The sequence below is a fragment of the Ahaetulla prasina genome, chromosome 1, assembly GCF_028640845.1.
Source record: "Ahaetulla prasina isolate Xishuangbanna chromosome 1, ASM2864084v1, whole genome shotgun sequence".
Lineage (NCBI taxonomy): Eukaryota > Metazoa > Chordata > Lepidosauria > Squamata > Colubridae > Ahaetulla > Ahaetulla prasina.
Genome location: NC_080539.1, coordinates 267,653,206 through 267,669,264, shown reverse-complemented (window position 1 = coordinate 267,669,264; position 16,059 = coordinate 267,653,206). Strand labels below are relative to the sequence as shown.

Genomic DNA, 16,059 nt, shown 5'->3' with positions numbered 1-16,059 from the left:
TTTGTAAATATCCTATTTCCCCCACAACCCTGTGAGCTGAGTACAGCTGAGACAGAGTGACTGGCCCAGGGCCACCAGCTGGCTTTCATGCCTCAGAGAGGACTAAAAGGAACTGTCCTGTTCTCTAGCCTGGTGCCTTAGCCATTAGACCAAAACTGGCTCTATTATAACAATTAAAGTTATGAGAATAATTTTTGCAATTATTGTCATTTTTTAACAACCCAAATAAAATGTCAAAATAGGAGGACTCTTTCAGAGAAGCAACCCAAAAATTACATGTTTGCACCCACGATTATTCACATATGATAGTGGATATAAGAGGCTTACTGTTTGGTGGCCCTGTTGCTTGATAAGGTGGATAGGAAGCTGAAATGGTTGGTCGAGAAAAGACGGGAGGTTCCTCTCCAAACACCACAATCATAACTTGAATCAGTCCTATTAAATCTGATTGTGGCTGGAAGTTAAAGCAGAGAAGACAGTTACTTTTTTTCTTCTAGAAAAATAGTTTTGTTGCTCATTATCTGTACAGATAGATTCATCATCTCATCAGTTGCTGAAAATTTCCTTTTCTTCTATGTTAAGATTTCACTTCCCTTTGTTGTCATTCAATTAACAGAACTGAATGTCAAAACTGAAAAAATAAGATACCACAGGGAACATGCTTCATGATACTGTCAATTTCCATCAATGAATTATACTAATTACAGGCAACAACAACGGTTATTTCAGTTGCAATTCTTAATAACACCAAAGGAAACATTGCAAAATTATTAATATTTAAACTTTTAGGACTCTATTATATTCAACAGAGCTCCAAGTGTCCAAGTTCATTTTCCGATTATATTAAACAGCTAGAGGAATATGAAATGAAATCAATATTTTTATCTCAAAACAGTTTATTAATGCTTAAACACCTTAAAATTATACTTACATGTTTCCATTCATGTAGATATGGAAGATATATCCTGCCATTTGCATCAACATGCTTCCCAGTTTTAATTGTCATTGAACTAGTTGGCTTAACAAAACAGATTGGGGGATTGAATGGATATGTATCCAGTAGCCACAGGCATATTGGGATGTTGTAAATGTTGCCTAGAGAGATTTTTAAAAATGATGTTATATATCCTTGTTGATAATAAATGGTTCTGTGATAAAATACTGAGGTGGCATAATTGTTACTATAGTATATTTAAGTGCATAGGAATGGTCTTGAAACATAAAACTGAAGTATTTTTATAAGCACATACAACATGGCTTTGGAAATTAATAAACAAAGTATTAGGAAAGCAAGTCCATTATACCAAGGATCTGATACTTTGTTACACTGCATATAACAATCCTCCTCAATTTTGTCCACTTTTGATACTGGTGGATTTATTTGCATTTTATCGCACTGAATCTTCTAATCCTCCTCAGCCCTGAGAAACCAAAATAAACATTTCAAGTGTTCACCACCCCTCCCCACTTTCCATTATCTGTTCCAGACAGATGATGAAGAGCCAAAGTTTTTGAGGAGCTAATTCCGAGTGGATGAAGATGAGAAGGGGAAAAATGTTATTTACACACAATACAGAAACCGGCTGAGAGTTCTGGGAAGTTAGGTATAAGCATGCAACCTGTTCTGGAAGAGTAGACTTCTATTTAAACATTGAACTTGCATCAGATTGCTTGTAGAGAATCAAAGGAATAGGTCCTAATGTCTTTTGTAAACATGTCCCTGAAAACTGGAATTGTTATAATTGGTTCAGAGCAGCAACATCATATGACATAGCTAACTTTGGAGATAGTCATACAAATCTGAAACAGACAGCTACAGCCAAGGTATCTCAGAAGCCTTTTGAGAGGTCCATTGAATTATATATGGGTAATTTTTTAATTCAAACTGATTGGATGTAATTTGCCCTGATGTAATTTGCTGCTGATCAGTCATCTGAAGCCAGGGAATGTTCCGGGGGATTGAGATTATTAAAAAAAAAGTTAAGTCTTGATACTGATATCTCAACCCAATCTTCCCTACCTGCATGGCACCTATCTACACAGAAATGCTCACACACCCTTCCCAACCTGCACAATACCACAGGTACCCCCTTGCACCCTCCCTGACCCAGGCGATGCCTCTTGCTCAATTGGCCACACATTCCCCAAATTTCACTCTCACGGGACTAATTAGTCCTGACATTCTGTAAATTAAATATCTTGGTTCAAAAACTGTTGCCCTATTATGCACAGTTTTGCCCCACTGAAGGTTACAAACAGACAAGGGAGTTTTAGTAATATATAAGTATTAACATCATCCCTCAAAATTAGCAAATAAGCATTCAGCAATATCAGCAATACAACACTGATAGTGCTTTTATCACAGATAAAAATTTAAACTTAAAATAGGATTAGGATTTTAAAAAGCAATGAGGATAATAGTATTATTTTTGTACAAAACACTTGCTAAGAATTTTGGGACATACACTCCTATAAAATGGAAGTAGTGAAATCTCTAAGTCCAAGTCTTCTTATATTCTTATCATTACAGAAATTTGATGCAGATTAATAGCACATTATGAACAAACTCTCCCAGGTGAGAGTTCTGCGTTCAACATCTATCTGATCAGGATTCAGAGATAACTACAGCAATACAGTCAAGTTCACCATAGCAATTGGCAGAATATGCCAGCAATTACAAGCAATCAGATTTCCTTGTGCCATGAAAGTTCAAAACGTTTTTGTAATAGGGTATTACTCAAAAATCCTGACATTTCTCACCACCTGTCGTTGAGCTTCTTCTGCTATGTTAGTGGTAAATGAATTATAACACATTTAAACTATTTTAATGCTATTGCATTGCTATGCTAACTATATTGGTATCTGTGAACATCATGACAGACAGATATGTAGAGGTTATGCAAAGCATTCAAATGAGATGCTTCATAATGTGTGGGAGCATGAATAATAGGATGTGTCAATTTTTTCAACTTTCAATTTCTAAACATTAGGGGTGCTCAAAAGTTGTAACACACCTTGGGGATGTTTAACCTTTAGAGGTGCTTGGTAAATAACTACATAAATATTGTAACTTTTTAACATTTTGTGCATTTGACAGGTTCAGCTGTTTTTCTTTTTGTTAAACATTATTTTGTCTGAGAGTATTAATACCACTGGCCTCGTTTCCTGTGAGTGTGATAACTCATCTGTAATGGTTCTAAAAAAAGAACAAAACTGGGAACATTCACTCATATGAGCAATGTAATTGGGCCTGGCAGAAACTTGTTGCCATCTGAGCTCCCAACACTGCAAGTCATTCTCAGATATGGCCTATTGTTAAGAGAACAAAGTAGTGATGATGCTAGAAACTACCGTGCAGCCAGTCTTGCAAGAGACATATATCCAAAACTGCTTGAAAAGTGGAAACGAGTGAACAGTTCTTTTGTAACCCATCGTAAATTCACGAGTGACAATCTTGAACAAGATCCAAGAGAACTGGGATCAAGCCAAAAACATATCATCTTGGTAGAGGAAAGCTAGATGTCAAAGAGACTTTCACTGTGAAACTTGACAAACTGACATACTCAACTGCAAGTAAGAAATTGTTCTGTGGGCCGAATTTGATGAGCCTCTCATTTCATTGAGAGACAATGTTCTAAAGGATCTCTCTACTGAACAAGCGTATGGATATAGGATCACACAGGCAATAAGGACAAGAGAACTTCCCACAGATCTGGCTCTTCTGGAAATTGGTCCTGTAAGCCATTCATGCTGATTGACAACTGCAAATAGGCTTTGTCAAATATGGATTTCAAACATGGCTTTAAAGGCAAAACTCTCCAAAACTTAAGAAAGATAGTTGAATACAACATTGGTATGTACGATCCTTGCTGGTTCAATATCAAAGTAAAACATTCCTGGATTGAAGGCCCGTCTTGATCCAGCTGCAGCAAGTCAGACTGCAAAAGAAGGCTATAGTAGATGTTTTGCCAACCATTCAGAGTTCATCCTGGTATGCTTTCAGTGAAATAAGCCAGACATTTTTGTATTCAGATAACATTCAAGAGAGGACAGCTGGTGACTTCCGGGTGGCGCCACCTTTCTCGCTGGGTGCTAATTTATGGCACTCCGCACTGGATATGGTAAAAGCCGGTGAAAACAGCAACGAACAGCTGTTCCCGGCTTCAATTTCCCTCTCTGGTTGAAAGAGAGAGAAAGAGCAGGGGGGGGGGAGTGGTAGATTCCCCTAGGGGCTTTGTTTTTGTTATGCAAAGTCCCGGAAAGGTCGAATCCCATTGAATCCTCCCTTAATCTCCAGTATTCACTGCGCTCCTGCAAAAGCAGGAAAAGAGGAAGGTGTCCACTTCTGCTAACAATTGATTTCTTTATGTGGATTTCTATAAGCAGACAGAAGAAGCATGAGTGAACAATTATTGGTTTGCAAGTATTTTTGATTTCCTGACTTCCACCTTTTTTAAAAAGAGAAATTTCCCCCCCCTTCTTTTAATTGTTTAAATTGCGTTTGAGAGCAACTGAAAGCAGAGCGATAAATGAAAGGGAACCTGTGCTGCGGAATCGAAACTGAATGGAGATTTTATCTTATTGTGTTGGACTGTGGATTGTTGGATTATATTACGTTGTTTAAGTATTTTACAAGGGGATTCTCAGCAGGAACTTTGTCATGAAGCTTCTTTCAGAAGAATGGATTTGTGACTTTATACAGGATTACACAGAAAGAATGTATTTAATTATTCAAAAATACGAATTGATAAAAAATGGGGACGTTTTGGATGAGAGCTTGGAGGAAATTAACCAGTGCAATCAGGACTTGGAAAATGGAATGGAGGAGATACAAACAAAAGTGGATAAATATGAAGATATGATCGTGAATAAACAAGTTGATGTAAAGAAGTTTTCTTTAAATAGTTTGGATGAAATGCCTGAATTTGTGCTACAGGAGACTGTCTCCCGAACCGAAAAACTCACAGGGTTAATGCTTTCCAAGAGTTCTCTTTTATATTCTGATGGAATATACGGCAGTAATTTGTGGATTCTTGGACATAAGGAACTACTAGGAAATATTGTGACTGACTTTTCAAAAGGAGTAATGAAGGAAAGACAGAGATTAATGCATCAAAAAAAATGGCAAGAGACAAAAGTATTATCCTTGAAACAAGGTGTTTTTTGAAATATTAACAGACAAAAATATTAGTGACCCGGAAAGATATGTGAGGAAGATCTGGAAGAAATGGGTTGATTATATGTTTTATATCTATCATAAAAGACTAGATATTTGGATCTATACTGGATTTTGACGAGGAAGGACTAAAGTTGAATAGATATTGTAATTTTCTGTATTGAAATTTTATAATGTGTTGCACTGAATTTTAAATAGAATATTCTCGAAAGATCTTATGTAAGAAAGACCTGGGGGGAAAATTATATGGTTATAGAAGCTATAAGGGAGATATTCTCTGAATTGGATTGGATTTTTATGCTTTAGCTGGTTTTAAATACTTTAGGATTAATTTGTTCTATTGATTTATATATTTTATTACTATTAATTGTTAAAAAAAATTTATTATTTTTTTGAAGGATTTTGGTTATGTTAGGAGGAAGTCAGAGCTAGAGAGGGAAAATTGGTATAATAGTTTTGGGGAAAAATTTTCTTAGCATATGTTTGTTTTATTTTTAACTATACCTTGTGCTTGTCCTGGGAAGTCAGGAGAGAGGGGGGAGGGTATTAGTGAAGGGAGGGGGGTTGGGGGGAAAGGGGAAAAAAATTTTTTTATTTTTTTTTGTAAAACTTTTTGAATGAAAAAAAAAGAGAGGACAGCTGGTGTGCAAAAGATCATTGACTTGAGGGGTACAGACAATGACGTGCTGGGAGATTTTTCTGTATGTGCAAGAAAATCGCCTTTAATCAACACTAGAGCATCCACTTTGCTGGAGCTGACTGACTGGTCTGAAAGTGTACATGAGCCACCTTTGATGTGCAAATTGATTACAGGAGAAATAAAAGTAGTTCATTGATGAACCAATGCAAGTACCACAGTGGCCCTGTCATGCCAAATCTATAGAGAGATGTATGAAACAGGTCACAAAGGCAGCAAGCAGAGTGTATACACGTGAGAAACGTAAGGCTTATATCAGAGGCCGAGAAGCAAGTTGGCAGCTGATGTTGAAGAACGAATCAAAACAAGATTTGATGAAACTCACTTACATATTTTTGTAACTCAGATAATTGCTTTCTGATCTTAGTTTATGATTGCATGGATTTTTTTTTCTTAGCTAGATAAGATTCATGCAGAAAAAGACTTTAATTTTGGTAGCACAAAGTGTAATTTTGAGAAATTTTTAACAGTATTTGGGTTACAAGGGACTGATGTGGGGCATATGATAAGACATGGATTTACCATACCAAGCTAAATGTTGTGCAATTGCAAAAATAACAGCAGATTTGAATTCTTAGTGTAAAAATAGTTATTTTTAGAACCCTAACTGAAAAAAATTGCAAAAATTAATTTTCACTCCATTAAATGACACGCCCTAAATTAGATAATATGTCTTTGAATCACCATCAGCCACATCTTTTGAACAACATGAGAAGCTCTTTCTAGCTGATACTTTGGGTATGCATATGCATAGCTACTTTGCTTTCAAACCATCTCATTCAAATGCTTTGTATAGTTATGTTATAGAAGCTTGTATCTACCTGGATTTTGCCAACTCTGTTCCAAAGTAATGCCACCTAACCACATGAGAAGAGATAGGAAACTATAAATTCTTTTGCTTTGAGTTGGTAATTTTTAGATCGCAATAAGTCTGTGTTTTAGTTTTGCTTTCATTGTTCTGACTAATTTAAAGCAATGTATCTGAAATACGCAAACAAAGTACAATGTTACAAAATGAAGGATACAGTTCATGGTAGTCCTCGACTTACGACCATAACTGAGTCTGGAATTACAGCTGTAAGTCATAGCAGATGTCAAGCAGGATTTTACTACCTTTTTTGCACTGGTCATTAAGTGAACACCATGGTTATTAAAATTCATTTTAGCCAATGGCCATTTTTTTTGCCAGAAACTAGTAAAAATGCCAAAAATTAGAATGCTGCAAAGGACTGTAGTCAATTGCCTAGCACCGAAATGTGATCATGTGACTGCAGTGCACGCATGTACATGTGGTCATCAGAACTCCAGAACCAGGTTATAATACTCTTTTTTTGGGGGGGGGCATTGTAACTTGCTAAGCAACTGATCATTAAGTGAGGACTATATGTACAGAGACAGTGGTTTCAGATAACCTATGCAAACAGTTCAAAATATATACATACCTCTGTAATTTACAGGAATGGTTCCAGTAAGGCTCATCAATTCTCTTGATGAACCATCATTAAAAACTGAAAAGAAGCATTGATTTATTCAATATATAGATCACAGACATTGAGCACATTAACAAAAATAAGAATATCAACTCAGTATCAATACTTCATTCTGACCAGAAATAAGTACACATCTTCTAAGAAAATAAATTCTGTACAATATAATGTGTTTGGTATGTCATTTTGTGCCTTTTATAGATAGCAATGACTTCTTCACTATAGGTTCTATGACAAATGCTGTTTGCCAGATACTGCAACTCAAGAAAACTATACTCTTTTAAAAATGAATTGGTTATAGAAATTTTCAAAACAGACATCAAATTTTATTTATTTATTTATTTATTTATTTATTTATCCAACTTATATACCGCACCATCTCCCGTAGGACTCAGGGCGGTTCACAGGCATATTAAAACAATATAATAAATAACCATTAAAACCCAGTTAAAACTAAATATTATCTTGGCCTGATCACTAAAACAATAAAAACCAATAAAACCCCCATTAAAATTTAACTAAAACATTTTATTCTTAGGCTAGTCCCGCACGCTGGAATAATAAAGTCTTCAGTTTCAATATATTATTATGAAAATAATATATGGTCTAAATGAAGAATATATTATTTATTTCTACCTTACTTGAACATTTTCTTCCTCAAACGAGTGACTACTTCTACCAGTAGAAATAATGACTACCGGTACTTCTAATATTAGAAAGCAAAACAAGATTGTGTGTTAGCTTCACGATCTGACATCGCTCACTAAAATACCTTAATTATCAGGTAAGGACATAATCCTGTTTCACTTCCTCAGTATAGGTAATCCTCACTTAACAACCACAATTACAACCGGCAACTCCATTATGAGTGACACAATAGTTAAGTAAAGCATCATGTGACTATACCTGGTTTACAATGTAAGTCATGTTGTGGTTATTAAGGGACCACAACAGTCATTAAGGGAATCATCAAGTGACTGCAATTTGTGAGTTCATTGTAGCTCCTCATTGACTTTACTTATGGGAAGCCAACTTGTGAAGCTTGCAAATGGCGATCATGTGATTAGGGGATTCCTCTATGGTCATAGGTTTGAGGAACAATTTTAAATCACTTTTTCAGTGCCGTTGTAAAATAGTTCTTGACCTATGAGCATTCATTTTATGACTTTTCAAAAGTGACTTCTGAGTAGTCTTCTCACTATTATCTTGATGTCCCTTGGTCACATGATTTTGATTTGCACCTTTCCATCTGACTTCCAAAAACAAAGTTAATGGGGAAAGTCACAAATTAAGATCACTTGTCTTCTTAATGATTGCAGTGATTCACTTAACAACGGCAAAACAGGTATAAAATTGGGTGCAGTCACATGATTCCTCACCTAATAATTGCATAACTTCAACAATGAATTTTCAAATTCCAATTGTGGTTGTATGTCAAGGAGTAACTTTAACTTTGAGTGGTCACTAAACAGGTTAGTTGTTAAATAAGGAATAGCTCAGTAAAACTATTTCCTTGCAATGCAATAAACTGACTAAATATTACTATATAATAGCTAACAAAAACCATCCTGCAAAATACAGAAAACAGCAAGTTACCATAGTTATCCATAACAGGTTTGAGATCTTTGTACTGGCCAGTAACATTGACAGTTTCCTGAACGGCCAAGTCTCTGTACTTGTACTAGAGAAAAGAAAAATAATGTTTTAAAACACTTCTAACAGCAAACCCATATATCAGCTTACTAGTGTTTGGAATCTTCAACTGCAGGTTATGACATATGAAGTTCTATGATCACAATGTGCCTTACTTTAAACATTTTTACTTGTGAAATTGTTCTATTGGATTATCAACAGGAATTGCAAAGGAAGCATGATTAATCGGGGACAGTTATAATCTCATGATACAAATGTGAAATTAGAATGACCCTATTCCATGTTACTTATATGGAGCTCATAAAAGAAAAGGCATTTTCTAATGAAAATCAACATTAGGAAAATCACATTGCAATTACATAACATGTAAGTAAATTACGTAAGTTGCTGAATTCCCAGTACTCCTTATCACTGTTCATTCCTGTGTGGTGCTGGAAAAGGAGCCTGGAGATACCTGGAAGACCACAGACTTCCAATCCTTAAGGTGGCAGAATATGGGCTTTATCCAATGGTGCCATTCCACATACAGAATGGTTTCTAGCACTTGAGCCTATATTATTCCTTTCCTCATAATTGCTTTGGAGAGTTGGGTGATTTGCAAGAAAGAAAATGTGGGTATAAAAATAAGAAAAATTCCTGCTACATGAACAGAGAGTTGTACTTCCATAACATCAGAAACAGTATATACAGAGACACATATAGAAACATGTATGTGTGCAATACATATCATTGTTGGACAGATCAGCTGACTGTGGAGATAGATAGCAAGATATAAATACCATTTCCTAGTAAAATTGTCACTGTTTATGGGATAACAAACAAATATTAAAAGCACTTAAACATATTTAATTCTGCTTGGCCCACAAATATGTGTGTTTGCAAACATGCACATATAAGTTACCTTATGGTTTAAAAAAATATCCACAAACTTTATAAAAAGTTGATAAACATCTTCTACATACAATACGTAATAGTCACATTGGATACATATCTCTTACCAACCCTTCAAGATGCGTTATCCAAAGTCAAGATGATGCCAAAATGACAACATTCATGTTCTAACATCTAATACAGTGAGTTGTAGCATTCTCATGATGACAATTGCATGCATTGTCATCTACCCTTCTCAACCTATACTGAAATGGCATGTAAGGATTTTTATATGCTACTATATCCAGGTGACAGAGAGTGCACATAAAAGGCAGAAAATCAAAAAGAAGAAAATCCTCAGATATTAAAAAGCATATTTATTGATGTGTAAGAAACCTAAAAGCAGCAATTCTTGCACCAAATTCATCTAAAAGAAAAACTTTTAGAAGGTTTATTTCTACTTCCTTGTATTTCTTTAAGTTAAGTCCTACTATGCAGCTAATTTTAAAATAATAATAACAGAAAATAAGGAGTGGCTAATTGTAAAATGTTCTTGGGAAAAAAAGAAATAAAACACAACAAGGGGAGACTAACTGGAAACTTGGAAAAGGCAAACTAAGCAAAGGGTTACAGAGGGCTATGTATTTGTCCTGAATGCAGACAATTTATAGCAGACAAAACCAATAGTATATACAAGACTACCAAGTGAAAATGAATATACAAGACTATACAGTTTTGTATATTCACTTTCAAATAAAAGGAGGGACTCCAAACTTCCTATAACCTGGTTCAATCTAATGGGGAAAAAATTGCTCCAAGACTTCAGAGACCAAACTCAGCTCATATCTTTTTCTCCTGAGATAACTAGTCTCCAGCAGTCCATAACACAAGACTATCTGAGAACTAAGAAGAGGGTAATCATATACAGAACGAACATTTGTTTTCTTTTCAGGACTGTAGAATAAGTTTTGAAAGAAAATTCAGCCTTTCTCCCAATAAAGACTACTTGGGGAAGAGAACTACCGGCCTGCAGAAATTTAGTTTTTATTTTAAGGCCCATCTTATCAGTCAGGGACGCAAGGGTGGAGAAGTAGAAGAGCCCAAGAAGCCTTATGTTTGGGGAGAACAACCGTCTAATTTCAAGATTAACAGCCGACTTGCAGGAGATTGCTTCTCAAATAGGAGCCAGTTTTTTCAAAAAATTATGGACCGCTTATAGGTTAGTTAGATGGGCTCGCTGGCGAGGAAGCGGCGAACACTGCCAGTTCAGGGGGGCGGGGGAGTGAAAGGCGAAAGCCTCGGAAGGACCTCTCTTTCCCCAAAGGCAGGGAAGGCGCTTTGGCTTTTTGCTCTATCGTCGTCGTCGTCGTCACCGCCCCCCCACTCCAAAAAAAAAAAAAAGACCAGGCCTTCAAAGAGCGCGGCTGGGCTGAACCGACTCAAAGGCTGCTTTGAGAAGCGACGCTTCAGGAGCAGGCGGGCCTTTTACCTTAGCAAGCATTTTCTTCAGCTGACTCTCGGACAAGGCCATGGCGGCGGCGGCGGCGGTCCCACCCTCGGTCGTGCTACCCTTCTACGACCTCCACTCCCGCCCCCTACTCTCAACTCCCGGACCAACAAGAACCTTTCGCAGCTCCGCTTCCGCCAACCTCCGCGATCCGTTTCCGCTCGGCGATACTGCGAAACGTCACTTCCGGCGGCTAACTGGTTTTTATTTTTTTTTCCTTTCTCCTCCCCCCCCTCGACCAGAGGAAAAAAAGTAGTAATAGAGTTTTCACTTTAGTCCCTCTGCGAAGACAAATCATAGAGAGGGTCGGAGGACCATCCGATTTTACAGTCTGTTCTGGGTTGTAGTTAATTGGATAGAAACGGGGGTGGGGGATGTATTAATCACTAAGATACGCGACTAAGAACAGAGAGGCTCAGATTCTAATCCTCCCTCAGTTTAGGGGGGAAAAAACTATTCGGTGAACTTTCCTAACAGTGAGGACAATTTAGCCAGTGGAACAGTTTGACTTCAGGCGCTTCATCGCTGGCGGTTTTTAACAAAAGGCTGGACAGCCACTTGTTTAGTTTAATTTAATTTAATTTAATTTAATTTAATTTAAATTTAATTCAAACCAAACCTTTATTGTCAATTTATTTATTTATTTATTTATTTATTTATTTTATTAGATTTTTATACCGCCCTTCTCCCGAAGGACTCAGGGCGGTGTACAGCCAGAATAAAATACAGAATATATACAATTAAAAGAATTTAAAATAAAACTATTACAAACGGCTGATAATTAAAAAGTTTTAAAAATTTAAAATATTAATAAAACCTCAATTTAAAATCAACTATTTATGCCAGTCCTGCTTGAATGAATAAATATGTTTTTAGCTCACGACGAAAGGTCCGAAGATCAGGCACTTGACGTAAGCCAGGGGGGAGTTCGTTCCAGAGCATCGGTGCTCCCACAGAGAAGGCCCTACTCCTGGGGGCCGCCAGCCGACATAGTTTGGCGGACGGCACCCTGAGAAGGCCCTCTCTGTGAGAGCGTACGGGTCGATGGGAGGCATAAGGTAACAGCAGGCGGTCTCGTAAGTACCCGAGTCCTAAGCCATGGAGCGCTTTAAAGGTGGTAACCAGGATCTTGAAGCGCACCCGAAAGACTACAGGAAGCCAGTGCAGACTACGGAGCAGCAGTGTTACGTGGGAGCCATGAGCAGCTCCCATTACCACTCGCGCAGCTGCATTCTGGACTAACTGCAGCCTCCGGGTGCACCTCAAGGGCAGCCCCATGTAGAGAGCATTGCAATAATCCAGCCGAGACGTAACCAGAGCGTGAGTGACTGTGCATAAGGCATCCCGGTCAAGGAAGGGACGCAACTGGCGGACCAAGCGAACTTGGTAAAAGGCCCTCCTGGAGACGGCCGCCAGATGTTCATCAAAGGACAGCCGACCATCCAGGAGGACGCCCAAGTTGCGAACCACCTCCTTTGGGGCCACTAACTGCTTCAACAGCCAGCTGCGGGTGCAGCTGACTGTACCGGGGTGCCGGCATCCACAGCCACTCCGTCTTGGAGGGATTGAGCTTGAGTCTGTTTCTCCCCATCCAGACCCGTACGGCTTCCAGACACCGGGACAGCACTTCGACCGCTTCGTTGGGGTGGTCCGGGGTGGAAAAGTACAGCTGAGTATCATCAGCGTACAGATGATAACTCACCCCGAAACCACTGATGACCTCACCCAGCGGCTTCATATAGATGTTGAACAGGGTAGGCGAGAGAATCGACCCCTGAGGTACTCCACAAGTGAGGCACCTCGAGGACGACCTCTGCCCCCCTGTCAACACCGTCTGCGGCCGGTCGGAGAGATAGGAGGAGAACCACCGATAAACGGTGCCTCCCACTCCCAATCCCTCCAACCGGCGCAGCAGGATACCATGGTCGATGGTATCAAAAGCCGCTGAGAGATCTAATAGGACCAAGGCAGAGGAACAACCCCTGTCCCTGGCCCTCCAGAGGTCATCCACCAACGCGACCAAAGCCGTCTCCGTGCTGTAACCGGGTCGGAAGCCGGACTGGAACGGGTCTAGATAGACAGCTTCCTCCAGGTGCCGGGGAAGCTGCCATGCAACTACACTCTACAACCTTCGCTAAAAAGCGAAGGTTGGAGACTGGACGGTAATTTCCCAAAATAGCTGGGTCCAGGGAAGGCTTCTTCAGGAGAGGTCTCACCACCGCCTCCTTCAAGGCGGTGGGGAAAACCCCTTCAACCAAAGAAGCATTTATAATCCCCTGGAGCCAGCCTCGTGTCACTTCCTGAGCAGCCAGTACTAACCAGGAAGGACACGGGTCCAGTAAACACGTAGTTGCATGCAACCTCCCCAGCAACCTGTCCACGTCCTCGAGAGCCACAGAATCAAACTCATCCCAAATAACCTCAACAAGACGTGTCTCTGCCACCTCGGCTGAATCATCGCAATCATGGTCCAAGCCATCACGAAGCTGAACGATTTTATCGTATAGATAACCGTTAAACTCCTCAGCTCGTCCCCGTAGGGGGTCATCCCGTCCCTCCTGTTGAAGGAGGGAACGGGTCACCCGAAACAGGGCGGCCGGGCGGTTATCTGCCGATGCAATGAGGGTGGAACGAACGCCGCCGCCTCATTGCCACTAGGTAGGTCCTAGTAAAGGACCTCACTAGTGTCCGATCAGCCTCGGAACGGCTGGACCTCCAAACACTCTCTAGGCGTCTTCTCCGGCGTTTCATCTCTCTCAGCTCCCCGGAGAACCAGGGAGCCAATTGAGATCTACGCCGGGTCAGAGGCCGCAAAGGCACGACACGGTCCAAAGCCCCAGCCACGGCCTGTTCCCAAGCCGCAACCAGTTCTTCAGACGTGCCGTGGGTAAGATCCTCAGGAAACGGCCCAAGCTCCGTCAGGAACCTCTCTGGGTCCATCAGGCACCTGGGACGGAACCAACGCATCAGCTCCGTCTCCCTGCGGTGGTGAGCAGCGGTTCGAAAGTCTAGGCGAAGGAGAAAATGATCTGACCATGACAACGGTTCTTTCACTATATCTCCTAAATCCAGATCATTTACCCACTGACCAGAGATAAAAATCAAGTCTAGCGCGCCTCCCCCAGTGTGTGTAGGGCCATCAGTTACTTGAATCAGGTCCAAGGCCGTCATGGAGGCCTGGAACTCCTGAACCACCGTTGATGACAAGCTGGCAGATGGCAAGTTGAAATCTCCCAAGACCAAAAGTCTGGGAATCTCAACCGCCACGCCAGCAAGCACCTCTAGTAGTTCAGGTAGGGCTGTAGTCACGCAGCAAGGAGCCAGGTACGTGATCAACAACCCCATCTGATTTCGATGGCCCCACTTCACAAGGAGAGATTCACAGCCAGCTATCTGAGGAACAGTGGACTCCCTCAGCTCCAGACTTTCTCTAATCACAACCGCCACCCCCCCACCCCTACCCTGGGCCCTCGGCTGATGGAATGCACGGAAACCCGGAGGGCACAGTTCAACCAGGGGTACACCCTCTTCTGTGCCCAACCAGGTCTCCGTAATGCCCATAAAGTCCGCGGACTCCCTCTGAATCAGATCACAAATCAGGGGAGCCTTATTAACCACGGACCGGGCATTGCAGAGCATCAGCCGTAGACCCAAGCTCTGAGGATCTTGACCATCCGGGGAACGAGTGAGGACTGGGGGGCCGGAGCACGTGATCGCCTTTAAACATCGACCACGTGCTCTCGAAGAATGATACGGCCCCCTGCCTCCGCCATATCTGCCCCTCCCACTTACCGTACAGATGGGATGATACTCTCTGCTCTGTTCAGACCCCTCCCCCTGTCTTCGAACCAGTTAAAATAGTGTCGTGAGCATGCGCTAGGACTGGACATACCCTCCCCGACGGGTTTCCCCCAACACCCGCCCTTACCCTTCCCCCCTTTAAAAATTCCCTGTTTAAAAATCCCCAAAGGCTCTTCCTCGACGCATGCCACCTCTGTGGGTCCCAAGACCCGTCATTGAGGCCGGCCCTTGGTAATGCAGTGGGCCATTCCTGCGAGGCGGGGGCACCTCGCAGGCGGAGGAGTTCATGTGCGGAGTATCGCATGTTGAAAAGTAGAGACAGCGAGAGAGAGTCATATCCTCAGAATGGACAAGGCAAGAATAGATGGTCCGACCAATGGGAGGCCACTTTGTCCGATGGTAAGTCAAAGATAGGCCAACAGACCCAAATGGCAAGTAGGTGAGTAGCGTCATTATCTCCACCATCGCTGGCACTGTCAATTCCCGGAAAGGGAATCCCCCGATAGATCTTACAAAACCAGGTGGAATCTCCTCCCCCGCCTCTTCCAAACAGGGCGGGGGGGTCCAAAACCCGTCAAAACAACAATGACCCAGCAAGGAGAATAGTATATGGGGCCAAAAAAGGACGCCGTTCTCAAAGCTCACCTCCCCGCGGCCTTATTTCCATGCCGTGGTCTCGTCAAAACTTCCAACACCGATGATAAGGGTAGGCGTAGATGTAAACTCAGCAGACCAGGCACCAATAGACAAACGCGGGCGTGGGCCATGTCCTTCCACTTGTCACCCCAACCACCTGCACCATGGCCGCCACCGTCTGCAAACTCCCATCAGGCCTGGTCTTCGTGTCCGCCACCTCCGCGAAGGACAC

General features: G+C 41.1%; 1 protein-coding gene across 3 annotated transcripts in view; it reads right to left on the bottom strand.

Annotated features, from left to right (window-relative positions):
* TSG101 (tumor susceptibility 101) overlaps positions 1-11,545 on the bottom strand; it is a 39,143-nt gene extending 27,598 nt beyond the window's left edge. For 2 of the 3 annotated variants that reach the window (XM_058158386.1, XM_058158396.1), the window contains exons 1-5: positions 11,373-11,545; positions 8,957-9,041; positions 7,316-7,381; positions 932-1,095; positions 328-454 (exon numbers count right to left, since the gene is read on the bottom strand). In XM_058158386.1, coding sequence (XP_058014369.1) covers positions 328-454; positions 932-1,095; positions 7,316-7,381; positions 8,957-9,041; positions 11,373-11,414 — 484 coding nt within the window. In that variant the 5' untranslated portion in view covers positions 11,415-11,545. The remainder of the gene's footprint in view (positions 1-327; positions 455-931; positions 1,096-7,315; positions 7,382-8,956; positions 9,042-11,372) is intronic. The other variant, XM_058158405.1, reaches the window with a different exon arrangement.
* Positions 11,546-16,059: the final 4,514 nt, after the last annotated feature.